The sequence below is a fragment of the Narcine bancroftii genome, chromosome 4, assembly GCF_036971445.1.
Source record: "Narcine bancroftii isolate sNarBan1 chromosome 4, sNarBan1.hap1, whole genome shotgun sequence".
NCBI lineage: Eukaryota > Metazoa > Chordata > Chondrichthyes > Torpediniformes > Narcinidae > Narcine > Narcine bancroftii.
The window spans coordinates 218,060,511-218,074,494 of record NC_091472.1 but is presented as its reverse complement, the minus strand read 5'-3'; the positions used below and the strand labels follow the sequence as shown (position 1 = coordinate 218,074,494).

Sequence of the window (13,984 nt, the reverse complement as noted above, 5' to 3'; positions counted from 1 at the left end):
AACAACAGGCGGCACCCGCGGCTGGCAGAAACAACAGGCGGCACCCGCGGCTGGCAGAAACAACAGGCGGCACCCGCGGCTGGCAGAAACAACAGGCGGCACCCGCGGCTGGCAGAAACAACAGGCGGCACCCGCGGCTGGCAGAAACAACAGGCGGCACCCGCGGCTGGCAGAAACAACAGGCGGCACCCGCGGCTGGCAGAAACAACAGGCGGCACCCGCGGCTGGCAGAAACAACAGGCGGCACCCGCGGCTGGCAGAAACAACAGGCGGCACCCGCGGCTGGCAGAAACAACAGGCGGCACCCCGCGGCTGGCAGAAACAACAGGCGGCACCCGCGGCTGGCAGAAACAACAGGCGGCACCCGCGGCTGGCAGAAACAACAGGCGGCACCCGCGGCTGGCAGAAACAACAGGCGGCACCCGCGGCTGGCAGAAACAACAGGCGGCACCCGCGGCTGGCAGAAACAACAGGCGGCACCCGCGGCTGGCAGAAACAACAGGCGGCACCCGCGGCTGGCAGAAACAACAGGCGGCACCCGCGGCTGGCAGAAACAACAGGCGGCACCCGCGGCTGGCAGAAACAACAGGCGGCACCCGCGGCTGGCAGAAACAACAGGCGGCACCCGCGGCTGGCAGAAACAACAGGCGGCACCCGCGGCTGGCAGAAACAACAGGCGGCACCCGCGGCTGGCAGAAACAACAGGCGGCACCCGCGGCTGGCAGAAACAACAGGCGGCACCCGCGGCTGGCAGAAACAACAGGCGGCACCCGCGGCTGGCAGAAACAACAGCCGGCACCCGCGGCTGGCAGAAACAACAGCCGGCACCCGCGGCTGGCAGAAACAACAGCCGGCACCCGCGGCTGGCAGAAACAACAGGCAGCCACAGCCGGCACCCGCAGCTGGCAGAAACAACAGGCAGCCACAGCCGGCACCCGCAGCTGGCAGAAACAACAGGCAGCCACAGCCGGCACCCGCAGCTGGCAGAAACAACAGGCAGCCACAGCCGGCACCCGCAGCTGGCAGTAACAACAGGCAGCCACAGCCGGCACCCGCAGCTGGCAGTAACAACAGGCAGCCACAGCCGGCACCCGCAGCTGGCAGTAACAACAGGCAGCCACAGCCGGCACCTGCACCTGGCAGTAACAACAGGCAGCCACAGCCGGCATCAAGAACAGGCAGCGCTTACCTCGTCCGTGTGTATCTACATCCCGTTAGCTGTTTGGACCGTTTGATCGGCGGCTTGCCTACCACTGTCGAGCCCACTTCACACGCTTCTTCCTCAACGCCATCTTCTGATGTCGCCAAGTTTAAAGAGACGGCCAGGGCCCAACTGGACATTGTAAAATAAATAAACAAACGCATTCACTGCAAGTTGGCCGCCTGCTACCACAGTGCCAAGAAAGCACCCATTTTCTCAACCAAAGCTACTTTCGTTGTGTGGAGACATTGTCGTAAATTCAATCATGAATTCGGCCGACGTTATAATCCTTTCAAAGGTCTTGTCTCGCTCGCCTTGCGGGCGGCGCGTCGTTTCCATGGCGATGCAACGCTCAGTGGCGTCGAACTCTCGCGAGAGCGACGACGGAGTCCATGGCAACGGCACGCGAACAACCGACACCAACATGGCGGTGGAGCAGGAAGATGCTGCTTACTACCTGCAGCGTATCCTTTTAGACAAACGTTGCGGCGAGGACGTTGAGAGCGCGTGTGGAGGAGCGTAGAGCTCTCTGATTTAAATTTTATACACTCCTGCGCTTGGAGGAACATCTTTCCCCGATTCTACAATCCTCAGGGTCCCAGCTCGTCCCTTTGCCGACCTCCGGCGGTTGGAACGCTGGTTACACAGCAGAGAGTCGGTCCCTTCCCTCGGCCAAAGGTTCCACCCCCCTCCCTCTCGGTGATTTCCCCCCAGCCACCGCTTCCCTCTCGATGTGTTTGGCCCCCTCTCTCCCCTCGGGGTGTCCCCCCCCCCCTCTCCCTCTCATGGTGATCCCCCTTGCCCTCAGTTCCCAATGACCTCCCCCCGCTTGGTGATATCCCCTATCTTGGAATTGTGCCCTCTGTCCTTGCCTCCCTTCCGGCGTCTCACCCCTTTCGGCATACCCCCACCAATTCCATCTGGGCATGCCACCCTGCCCCTCCAGCACTTCCTCCTTCCACGTTCCCCTCTTGGGACTTAGCCCTTCCACCCCTATGGCAACTTCCCACCCGCCTCATACCCTCTCAGTACTGCCACCCCTCGCCCTTCTCCTGCAATATCTTTCTTTCCACCAATCAACTCTGTCATGAACCTCGTGCCTCATGTTTAGTAGAGTCTGCTGACATGCCATAGAATTCAAATGTCATTGGCATCTACAGAAATAAAACAAGTTCTTCTTAATTTTAGGGAATGACCAAAGAGGAAGAAATTTGATTTTGAATTGGAATTGTACATCCTTTGGGATGAAGCAAGCCATCTGCATATTCAGATGCAATATCTGCCATCTCTTACAAATAAGGATTGGTGGCAATCATGAAAGATATTTACTAAAAATTTGCAGTGTCACTTGCAGCACTTTTGCATTAAAGAAGTGTGCTCTTATTTTAAAAAAAATCTGTTCAGTTTTGTTAAATTGAACTCCATATTCACAAAATTTGATTTTTCATTGGTTATTTAATATCCAATATGGAATGTTAAAGAAGTTTGGAAGACAAAGCCATTGTCTGACTTTTAGTATATTAATTCACCTGGAAACCCAGCCTTTCCCTTTCACACATAATCACTACTTTTCAGTCTGTCCTTTACCAGTTCCTGTTCTATTTTTCTCAATACCTCTCTCTCCCCCCCGCCCTCCCCCCCCCCCCCACCTTCATGCTCTCTTTCTATATCACCTTTCCCACTTTAAAAGTATTCAACATTTTTAAAAAGTGATTATTCTCACAACTCAAGCATAAGGGACCTGGGGGAATTTGGCAAACGAGATCCAAAACTGTTTTAGTGGATAGCTGTTTTTCTGACTGGCAGTCTGTAACAAGTGATCATTACTGGAAACTGTTGTTCGTAATATGTAGAAATTATTTGGATAAAATGCAGGTGGCTTGATTAATAAGCTTGTAGACGACACAGATTGTTGGAGCGGCAAGTAGTGAAAATATTATTGATACAGTAGATTATTAGTTGTAAACTTTGACAGGACAGAGGCAAATGGAACTTGATTTAGATGTGAGGTGAGACTGAACACAGATTAGGCGACCTTTCATCGAGCACTAGTTTTCAGTCCCTTGGACTCCTAGTTGCCAGCCTCATTGAGGACTCTGTAGGGGAGAGGGTCAAGAACATCAAATTCCTGGTTGTCAGCGTCTCTGAGGATCTCTTCCTGGAGTGTCCATGTCGAAGCAATCATGAGGAAGACTTGCCAGTTGCTTTGCTTTTTGAGGTGTTTGAGGAGATTCGGTATGTCCCTGAACACTCTTGAAAACCTCTACAGGAGAGCATTCTATTGGCAGTGGATTGGCATCACTGTCTGGTGTAGAGGTGCCAATGCTCAGGACAAGAAAAAACTCCAGAGGGTTGTTAAGTCAGCCTGCAACATCACAGGCTTCAGACTTTACTCCATTGAGGACATCTATAAGAGGTAGTGTCTTAAGAAAGCAGACTCTAGCTTCAAAGACACCCACCACTTAGGCAATGTCCTCTTCAGTCTGCTACCATTGAGGAAAAGGTACAAGAGCCTGAAGATGAAGACTCAGTGGCACAAGGACAGTTTCCACTTTGACATCAGATTCCTGATAACCAGTGAACTAAAGACATTGCCTTACTTTGACTTTTCATGCACTATTTTTATTTATTTTTTTGTAAAGTGGTTTATATGAATATTTGCACTGTGATGGTGCCGCAAAACAACAAATTCCGTGACTTGTTCATGACAATAAATTCTGATTCTGAATATCCTATTCTAAAGGGACTAATTCATAGTGTAGAGAATATTGGGAAAATAATTATTAATGCATCCATTACTTTTAGGGCCCTTCTTTAGTGTCATCAATTGAACTTGCATAATTTCAAAACTGATAATTTCCCCTTGTACTCCCAGAATGCCACATATAGACTGAATATTGCCTGTGATTAGTCTGCCTTTGAACACCAGGTGCTGTAGGTTTCCGTGAGGGGCACTTGACAAAGTGGTGACTCTCTTTCGGCCTTACGGTAGACAAAAGTTAAAGAATTTAATTTGTGTTACATTCTAAATGTAGTATTACGTGATAATAGAACCTTGACCTTTTATGTGTATCTTCCTTAGTGAATAGCAAATTAAAGAATCTATTCAATTGGTCACCCATTTCCTAGTTCCCTATTATGAATTTCTCTGGGGGTGTTTTACGATGTTGTCTGCCATCTTAAAGCAGCGCCCTGTATTGATTTTTTTTTAGATAGGAAATTGGTGCATGTGATAAATTTGGGTTCATCTGCTGCTTTCTTCAGCTTTATGTGTTCCTCGGCTTTTGAGCTTCTAACCAGGACGTGATGCAACCAGTCAGTATACCATCTCAATACACCTGCCAAAATTCCTCTGATTCCTTAGAAATTAGAAGCATTGGTATACCTCCTTAATGGTTGCCTTGATGTGTTGACATATCTGCATGTCCAGAAACTTTGAGGTTACCAGCCCTCTCCACCGTAATCCTGCTGATGAAGGCAGGTTAATTGTCTCACTGCATCCCTTTGTAAAGACCACACTGTATAAAGGCTGTTGTTACAAGGAGAAATTTGATAGACTGGGCATATTCTGGGTAGAAAGTAGGGGCTGAGGCGTTGCCTAAAAACGATTTATAAAATTATAAGGGGCATACATGGTCAATTTTTTCCCCTGAACAGGGGAGTCTTGAATTAGAGGGTGCAGGTTTAAGAAGGAAAACATTTTTAAAGGAGTTCAGAAGGAAAATTTTTTTTACATAGACAATTGTGGTTATCTGGAATGCTAGACAATGTGGCAGAGGCAGATGTAATTAGAGTCTAAAATACATTAGACAGGAAAGGTATAGAGGGATACAAACTTAATGTAGGCAAATGGGATTATTATAGGCAGGCAGCATGGAGGAGGTGGGCTTGACGGGCTTGTTTTAGTGCTGTATGATTACATGATGCTATAATTTCATGTGGTTATTCATATGTGATATTCTTGTGCTGTGACTGTTAGGTGGTACAATGATAGAGGTTAGGTAGTTGAGTTGCTTGCTTCACATCTTAATCAATCTGACCTCTAGAACTGCCAGTATAGAATTTGCTTATTTACTTTCTCTGCAGCATCCCAGTATCCAACATGCATTTGGTATGTAAATTGCCCTTTGTGTGTAGGTGAGTAATCACCTCACTGACAAAAAACAAAGGAGGAAAAACCCAACACCCAACCCCAACCCACCAATTTTCCCTTGCAACCGTGCCTGCCTGTCCCGCATTGGACTTGTCAGTCACCAACGAGCCTGCAGCAGACGTGGACATACCCCTCCATAAATCTTCACCCGCGAAGCCAAGCCAAAGAAAAGACAATCTGGGGAGCTGAGGTAATGTGCTGTGAATAAAATGGGATGTATGTGAATAACAGAGGTGCTTGATGATTGATGCAAACTCTGGCTGAAGGGCCTGTTTCTGTGCTGTATTGGAGTCTGACTCTGATTCTATAATATGTATAACAATCCCTTTTCTGTACATTGCGCCTTTCCTCTGTAATAAATTTAATGTACCAGAAATCTTCACAGGAGAGTAATCACTTGAAACATCCTCCTTTTGTCAATTTTTTAACTTTTTTTGATGTTTATGTAATATAATTCTCGGAAATTAGATGTAAATATATGGGAAGTGGAGAAGTCAAAAGGGAGTTTAATAATCAACATGAACTGGTAACTGAGGTTGTGCATGTGCAATATAATTGGCATCTCTGGAGCAGAAAGGAAAACATTCAGCTCTGGTTCTTGATCTTGATTGTTATTCAGCCACTGACTAAACCTGCATAAAGCTGATTAACAAGCTGAACAATAATATCTTGCTTTGTTGTGAAGTGTGATGAGGTGGTAAATTTAAAACCAAAAATGGATGAGGTTTTAAAATTACCTGCACCTAATTAATTTTATATGTGCCATGACTTGTTTTAATGGAGGTACATCATGGAAGAATAAGCAACCTTCTCTGAAGAGCAGGGTGTTATGCACATTTGCTAAATTTAAAATCTTGCACTGGCTGGTGGAGCTCTCAAGCCTTGCCTGAATTGACTCTGTGGGTTACTTGGTAACTTCATGATTTTGAGATACTAGACTGCATTATTAATGAGAATAACTTGAAAAATAATGGGTTGGATTCTTCTGGTCTCTAACCCAAGCCCAGCTCACCTCTTGAAATGGAGAGGTATTCAAGAAAGTAAAGGAGCTTTGAATGGTAACTGGACCTTGGGAGGTGTATTTCAGGGTTGCCCCAAGAACACCCTGACAACTTTTGACAACTCACTGCTGTCAAAAGCATTAAAATTGCACTAATAAATAGGTAAAGAAATTAAAATGATTAATTTTCTTTTTTTTTAAATGAAAACATATCAAAATGCTGACATTTTGCATCTAAAAGTCTGAGTATATCAGTGCTCTGGAGCTGTCCTAAGTAGTGAGTTCAACTGCAGAGTGGGAGATCAGATGCATTGGCATTTGATTTCCTGCTCCTTTTGGATTATCAATGAACATGCATGGAAGTTGAAAGTGATTTGTGTTACGATTGTAACTCTATTGAGTTGCTGGCTACTAATCAGCTCTATTCAGTCCATTATGCTTCTATTATCTTTGCTGCCTGCAGCAAATGATATAGCAAATGACTCATTCGTATCACCAAAAGTTATTGGTTTTGTATTGCAATACAATTTACTTCTGTTAACTGCAGTATCTTGGCAAATAAGCAGCTCTTTTAGTGAGCAAGTCTTTTCTAACAATGGTACCATCATCCCACTTGATTGTCTATTTCACTGAAGTAATTAATTTTTCTTTTCTTTAGGTTTGGACATTTTAAAATACCCAAATTTGCAGTTACCAAAGATGCCCATCTGGGATGTGGACATTACCTTTTAAAAAATCTTCATGTACTGTGTGTATTCCTTAACTTAACCCATGCTTTAGAGGTTACTCTTACAGAAGAACCTGAAGATGATTACCAATATGAAGAGGTACTGTACATTTTTAAAAGTTAAATTAAATCTTAAATATTTTGACTATTAAGTGCACACCTTACTATCAAAACATGTTTTTATGTGGTTTAATTTCTATAATAACAAAAGCTATGTAGTTTGCACAGATTTGATGTCAATTTTATTTAAATCTTTTCAAATGTTTACCATTTTTTAAAAAAGCAAACAAAACAAAAAGTTAGTCAAGTTCCCCTTTTTAATTAAGATGGACAAATGAACAGGATTGGTGTTTATATGCTAAAGCTGAGGAACCAGTAGACAGGAACTGCCACTCTATTTCAATAAAATGTTCAGTAGGAAAGTGTAAGATCAGACATCCCTGAGCCTGACCTCCAACACCTCTCTGACTTCCATTTGCAGTTAACAGACCTGAAAATTTTAAGGATGACTTTTTAATATGCCCCCACTATTTGTTTTTAATTTATTTCATTACTTTATTTTCATTATTTTATTTCCTTTCCTTTCTGTGAAGAGAATTATTCATTTAGAACTATTTGTGCAAGCCTTTAGCTTCCATTTTGATCTTTGATGGGAACTATATTTATCTTTCTTGTCTACTTTCCATTTACATATTTGAAAAATGTATTGGGGTTCTGCAAAAAACAATTTTTTTGACCAAGCATGTCTCTTCTTGGCTTTTCGGTGTATACTTACCTTCAGGAGGACCAGGGGCAACCACCTCCACTGCACTACCTAGTGGTGGAGAGAATGGAGAGCATTAAATTCCCCAGAGCCCTCTTAAGAATTGTCCTATCCTGGACACACATCTCCTCACTTATCAGGAAGGATCAACAGCGACTGCATTTCCTGAAAAGACTGAGATGACAGGAGCTCTAAAGAGAGCATCCTGGCTGATTACATCACAGAGTGGTACAGTTGCTGGAGAGCATTGGATTGGAGGTCAGTTCACAGGGCCATGAATGGAAGAGATGATCACTGGGGTCTCTCTCCGTCCCCATTGATGTGATCTATTGGGATCGTTGTCTGAAGAGGGCTCACAAAATCATTGAGGATCCCTAACACCTAGCACACAGCATCTTCCAGCAACTCCCATCATCAAAGAGTTACAAGAATATCAGAGCTAGAACCACCAGGCTGAGAATGGGCTTCAAGTCATGGGCAATGAGACGACTGAACAACTGATGAACTGCTCATGCAAACCCTCTGAGACACGACTATTTATTTAACAATATTTATTTATTTTTATATATGTATGTATGTACAGTATTTTTATGTGTGTTATGGCTCATGCTTTTATTCTGAGCACCAGAGAAAGCTGTTTTGTCAGGTTGAACTTGTATAATCAGATGGTAATAAATTAATTTGTACGAAAAGTCCTTGCTGTTGTATTGGGAACCGATTTAGTCTTAATCTTTGACATTTGTTTACATTCTTCCCATTGCTCTCACGTTGATTTAGCTTCAATTAGTCAGTTCCAATCAATTTTTAACATAAATTAGAAGGAAAGCCCAATTTTATCTAGAATTTAAGTAGAATTAGAAGTAGATTATTCTGTTTCCATGCTGCTCTGCCATGCTATAAAATCATGGCTGATATTTAGTTTCATCATCTTTTTCTTGCATTTATCTGATATTCCATTTTTTTAAACTTTATTTATTCATTCAAAAAACAAATAATATATGACATATGCAGCAATTAAACATAAACATGGACATTTTTTTATATACAGAAAAAAAAGAAAAGAACCCCTCCTTCAGCCAACTCTCCTGAGATCCATAAAAAAAGAAAAAAAGAAAGAATATTAAAGAAAAAGTTAAATATACATATTAAAATCTAGTCAATATAAATTGAAATGTAAATATTCCGGGTATAACAGCCACTTATTAATAAAAAATTATAATTATCAAGCGAAAGATATGTAATTTTTTCCATTATGAAACAATATTTCATCTCATATGGCATCTATTAATATCAATCATATTTGTATCTTTCCACATACTAGCAATACATTTTTTCGCTACGGATAAAGCTAAATATACAAAAGCAAGCTGGAACTTATCTAATCCTAAACCTTTCAGAGGTTGCAAACTATGCAATAAAAATACTGTTGGATCTAAAACTATTTTAATCTTACACAGGTATTCGAAAAACGATTGAATTTTCTTCCAAAAAGATTGTATATGTATACATAACCAAACAGCATGAAAAAAAGTTCCAACCATATCACCACATCTAAAACATAAATCTGATTCATGAAAACCATATTTTTTAAATTTTTCAGGTGTCAAATATAATTGATGTAAAAATTGTAATTAATCATTGCATAACATGCATTTATCAATCTAGTTACACTATCATAACAGATATCTAGCCAATCATCTTCAGAAAAAATAAAACCAGTATCCGCTTCCCATTTAATTTTAGATCTATCCCAACCCTTTTTATCCATACCATCCTGTAATATTTGATAAATAGATGAAATAGAACCATTCTCTGGTACCTTCATAAGAAAAGTCTCAAATTTAGTCATTTTAGGTAAAATCATATCTCTACCAAACATACATTTTACCAAAGATTGAATTTGATAATAAAGAAATAAAGAGTTCTTATCAATATCAAAATCTTCCCTCATTTGATTAAAAGATAAAAACTTACCCTCTTCAAAACAATCTCCCAAATTTTTCACACCTTTAAATCTCCAATGCAATAAACTTTTATTATGTATTGAAAAATAAATAAGTTGATTATTATACAATGGAGTCAAAGCCAATAATTTACCCCTAGAGCCTGTCATTTTATTTTTCTTTATCCATAACTTCATTAAATGTTTTAGTATAGGCACATTATATTGTTGTAACAAATTTATATTCCATCTAAACAAAATTTGTTGTATTTCAAATTCAGAAATACTTGCCATCTCAATTTTAGCCCAACTAGGAGGCTGTACCAAATCCATCAATGAACTGATAAATTTAAGTTGGGCTGCTTCATAATAATTTTGAAAATGTGGTAAACGTAATCCCCCTAATTCATATTTCCAAGTTAATTTATTCAAAGCTACTCTCGAAAATTTACCCCTCCATAAAAACTCAAAAATCTCAAAAAAAAATGTTTATCAATTAAATATGGAATAGACTTAAACAAATATTGTATACGTGGAAAGATATTCATCTTAATTGTATTTATCCTTCCCATTAAATTAATAGGTAAATATTTCCATTGAATCAAATCAGTTTTATTTTTTTTTCATTAATGGAGCATAATTTAATTTATATAAAGATTGATTATTAACATTCAAAATTATATTAATTCAATCAGTCCACTTCAAATTAATAATATTCTTATAAATTGAATAATCTCCTTCACTTACCGGTAATATTTCACTTTTTTTCCCAATTAACTTTATATCCAGAAAGACATCCATTCCTTCACATGCAAAAGTGACTGAGCTAGATTTGTTAAATACACCAATACGTCATCAGCAAATAAATTAATTTTATACTCCTCATCTAAAACTTTCATACCTTGTATCTGTGTATTTTGTCTTATCAACTGTGCTAAAGGTTCAATCACTAACACAAACAAAGCTGGTGATAAAGGACAACCTTGATAGGTTGATCGAGTTAACTTAAAAGATTCTGAAATCAAACCATTCGTCAATACTCTAGCTACCGATTTACTATAGAGAGCCCTAATCCAACCGATAAAAGAAGGACCAAACTTAAATTTCTCCAAAACTTTAAACAAAAAATTCCATTCAACTCTATCAAATGCTTTTTCTGCACCTAAGGATATCACCATCGGGTGATCTAAAGATTGTCAAAATCTATTAATCAAACTGATCACTCGCAAAATATTATCGGAAGCATATCTATTCTTTATAAAACCTGTTTGATCAATATGAATCAACTTAGGTAAAAATTTAGCCAATCTATTCGCTAATACTTTAGCTATTATTTTATAATCTACATTTAACAACAAAATTGGTCTATATGAAGATACCTTCAAAGGAACTCTATCTTTTTTAGGAATTACTGTAATTAAAGCACTAGAACAAGACTCAGGTAAATCATAATGTTCTCCAAGTTGACGTAATACATCCCCAAACACTAGATAAATCATCATAAAAAATTTTATAAAATTCAACCGAAAATCCATCATCACCAGGTGATTTACCATTTGGCATTTCCAGCATAGCCATTTTAAGTTCCGAATCAGTAAATGTTTCTTCTAACTCCTGTATAGCTCCATCCTATAATATCGGTAAATTCAACTGTGATTAAAAAAAATCAAGGTATTATATTTCAATTTCAGCCTAGATAATTCTATTTTTTGATCTTCTGTAGCATCTTTCTGAAATTCCTTTTCTAACTCATCGATCTGTTTCTCTAATTCAAGACTCTGATTTAATCGATTCTTTTTCATTTTAGAAGTATAACTAATTATTTGTCCTCTCAAATAGGCTTTCATAGCATCCCATAATACAAACTTACTTTGAACAGATTTAGAATTTTCTTTCAAAAAAAATTAATTTGTTCTTTCAAAAAATCAATAAATTCCATATTTTTAACAACATTGTATTGAATCTCCAACGATAAGCTATTTGAATTTTCTCAGGTTTCATATGTAAAATATAACAGAGAATGATCTGAAATCACCCTACTTTTATATTCCGCTTGTTGTATTTTCCCTTGTAAATGTGCCGATACTGAAAAGAAGTCAATCCTTGAAAATGATTCATGTCCAGATGAATAAAATGAAAAATCTTTCTCTGTCGGATTAAGACGTCTCCAAATATCTACTAAATTAAGATCTTTCATCAACACTTGGACCTGGATTGCCATCTTGGATTTTTTAATTTTCTTCGGAGATTTGTCTAATAAAGGTTCCAAAACACAATTAAAATCACCACCAACTAAAATATTATTATTAGGTTGACCCAAACATAAAAATGCATCCGAAATAAATACTTCATCATCTGCATTTGAGCATAAATATTAAGTCCAAAATTCACTAAAAATCTTACAATTCAATTTAAGGATACATCCTGCCTTTTCCTCCATTGATTGTAATTCAAAAGATAATTTTTATGTATCAAAATTGCTGCACCTTTAGCTCTAGAATTAAATGAAGAAGAATATACATGCCCAACCCAATCCCTTTTTAATTTCACACTTTCCTTCACATTCAAATGTGTTCCTTGTGAAAAGGCAATATCAATTTTCATTTTCTTAATATACGCCAAGGCTCGCTTATGTTTAATCTGACTATTTAATCCTCGAACATTAAACGTAGCAAACCTCAACTTCGGCATATCTACTATTATTACTAAATACCAATAATATCTTTGTACAATAACTCAAATCAACGTATATAGGTCATGCAATAAAAATATTCACAAATTAAAAACTAACAAAAAAGTTTAAAAAAAATCCCCCCCCAAAAAAAAACTACCAAAAGGTAGTAATCCCCTAAACAAAAATTGGGTGTGGATCATCCACCAGTGGCTGATGACTACTAATGAACTTAGTGCAAATCTCTCCCTCCCCAGCTAAACAATCAGTAACATCCAAGTATCATAATAACAAGAGAAAAAATAAAATAAGAAAATTCTTCTTTTCATCCAAGAGACTCCAATCTCGAAGATCCCATTTCAGAAAGAGGTGGACTCTTTCCATTCCCATTTTTCCCATTTCTGCCATTTCTTCCGTTTCCAGAGCTACCAAATTTTTATTTAGGAGATAATGGTGGACTATGTCTTTGTCCTTTTATATCTAGCAATGAATCAGCAAAAATCATTGCTTCACAATCAGTTTCAAAAAACTGAGATTGATAGTCTCCATAAAAGACCTTCAACACTGCAGGGTAATGAAAAGTAGACTTATAACCTTTTCGCCACAAAACTTCTTTAATTGGATTAAATCGATGTCGTCGTTGAATGACATCTAGACTCAAATCTGGATTAAAAAATGACTTTGCTATTCTGGATCAATAATGAGGTTTGTCGTCTCGCATTTTGTACTGTAAGTCGAAGTATTGCTTCTCTATCCAAATAACTCAAACATCAAAAAAAAGTTGGTCTTGGAGGTTGACCAACTGAGGGTGTTCTTCTTAAAGCTCTATGGGCTCTTTTCAGTGCCAATCCCCCAGGGAAAAATTCTTGCCCTAATATTTGCGGAATCCAGTCTTTAAAAAAACAAAGAGGATCTTGTCCTTCTATACCTTCAGGCAAACAAACAATTTTCACATTATTCCTTCTGCTTTGATTTTCCAAATAATCTATTTTTCTTTCTAGCTCCTTCTCACAATCTCTTAATTCTATGACTGATTTTTCCACTTTCATCACTTTCTATGTGTTAGAAGTCACTTGTTGTTGACTCCCTCTGCAACTTGATCCTTGGGATGGCATGGTTGCCATAACAGTTAGCTGAATGCCTTTACAGCACCAGCAATTGGGGCGAGGGTTTGAATCCCACGCTGTCTGTAAGGAGTTTGTACCTTCTCCCAGTGTCTCCACAGGTTTTCCCCAGGGGCACCGGTTTCCTCCCACTTTGAAACATACCAGGGCTGTAGGTTAATTGGGTGGCACAGAATCATGGGCCAAAATTGTCTGTTACCATGCTGTGTGTCTAAATTAGTTTTTAAAAATTAAAATTTAATTTAAATGTTTTTTAAAATTGTCTTTACACCCAAACAAATTTTTTAGATGGACATGTCATCTCTAGCTCCATTCTTGTTACTGTAAATATAATCAGCTCTTCCAAATGCTACTTCATTCTAGAAAGACTACAACCAAAAAAAAATGTTTTCGAATTCTTCAT

General features: G+C 39.1%; 2 protein-coding genes across 8 annotated transcripts in view; one reads left to right on the top strand and one right to left on the bottom strand.

The window, feature by feature from the left end:
- The window catches only part of ikzf2 (IKAROS family zinc finger 2), a 199,189-nt gene extending 197,648 nt beyond the window's left edge, over window positions 1-1,541 (bottom strand). For 2 of the 4 annotated variants that reach the window (XM_069933947.1, XM_069933950.1), the window contains exon 1: window positions 1,190-1,540. In XM_069933947.1, coding sequence (XP_069790048.1) covers window positions 1,190-1,365 — 176 coding nt within the window. In that variant the 5' untranslated portion in view covers window positions 1,366-1,540. Of the gene's footprint in view, window positions 1-1,189 lie in introns of all 4 variants that reach the window. The other 2 variants (XM_069933953.1, XM_069933958.1) reach the window with 2 other exon arrangements.
- Window positions 1,524-13,984, top strand: part of LOC138761591 (sperm-associated antigen 16 protein) — an 879,716-nt gene continuing 867,255 nt past the window's right edge. For all 4 annotated transcript variants that reach the window (XM_069933944.1, XM_069933945.1, XM_069933943.1 and 1 more), the window contains exons 1-2: window positions 1,524-1,665; window positions 7,135-7,181. In XM_069933944.1, coding sequence (XP_069790045.1) covers window positions 1,539-1,665; window positions 7,135-7,181 — 174 coding nt within the window. In that variant the 5' untranslated portion in view covers window positions 1,524-1,538. The remainder of the gene's footprint in view (window positions 1,666-7,134; window positions 7,182-13,984) is intronic.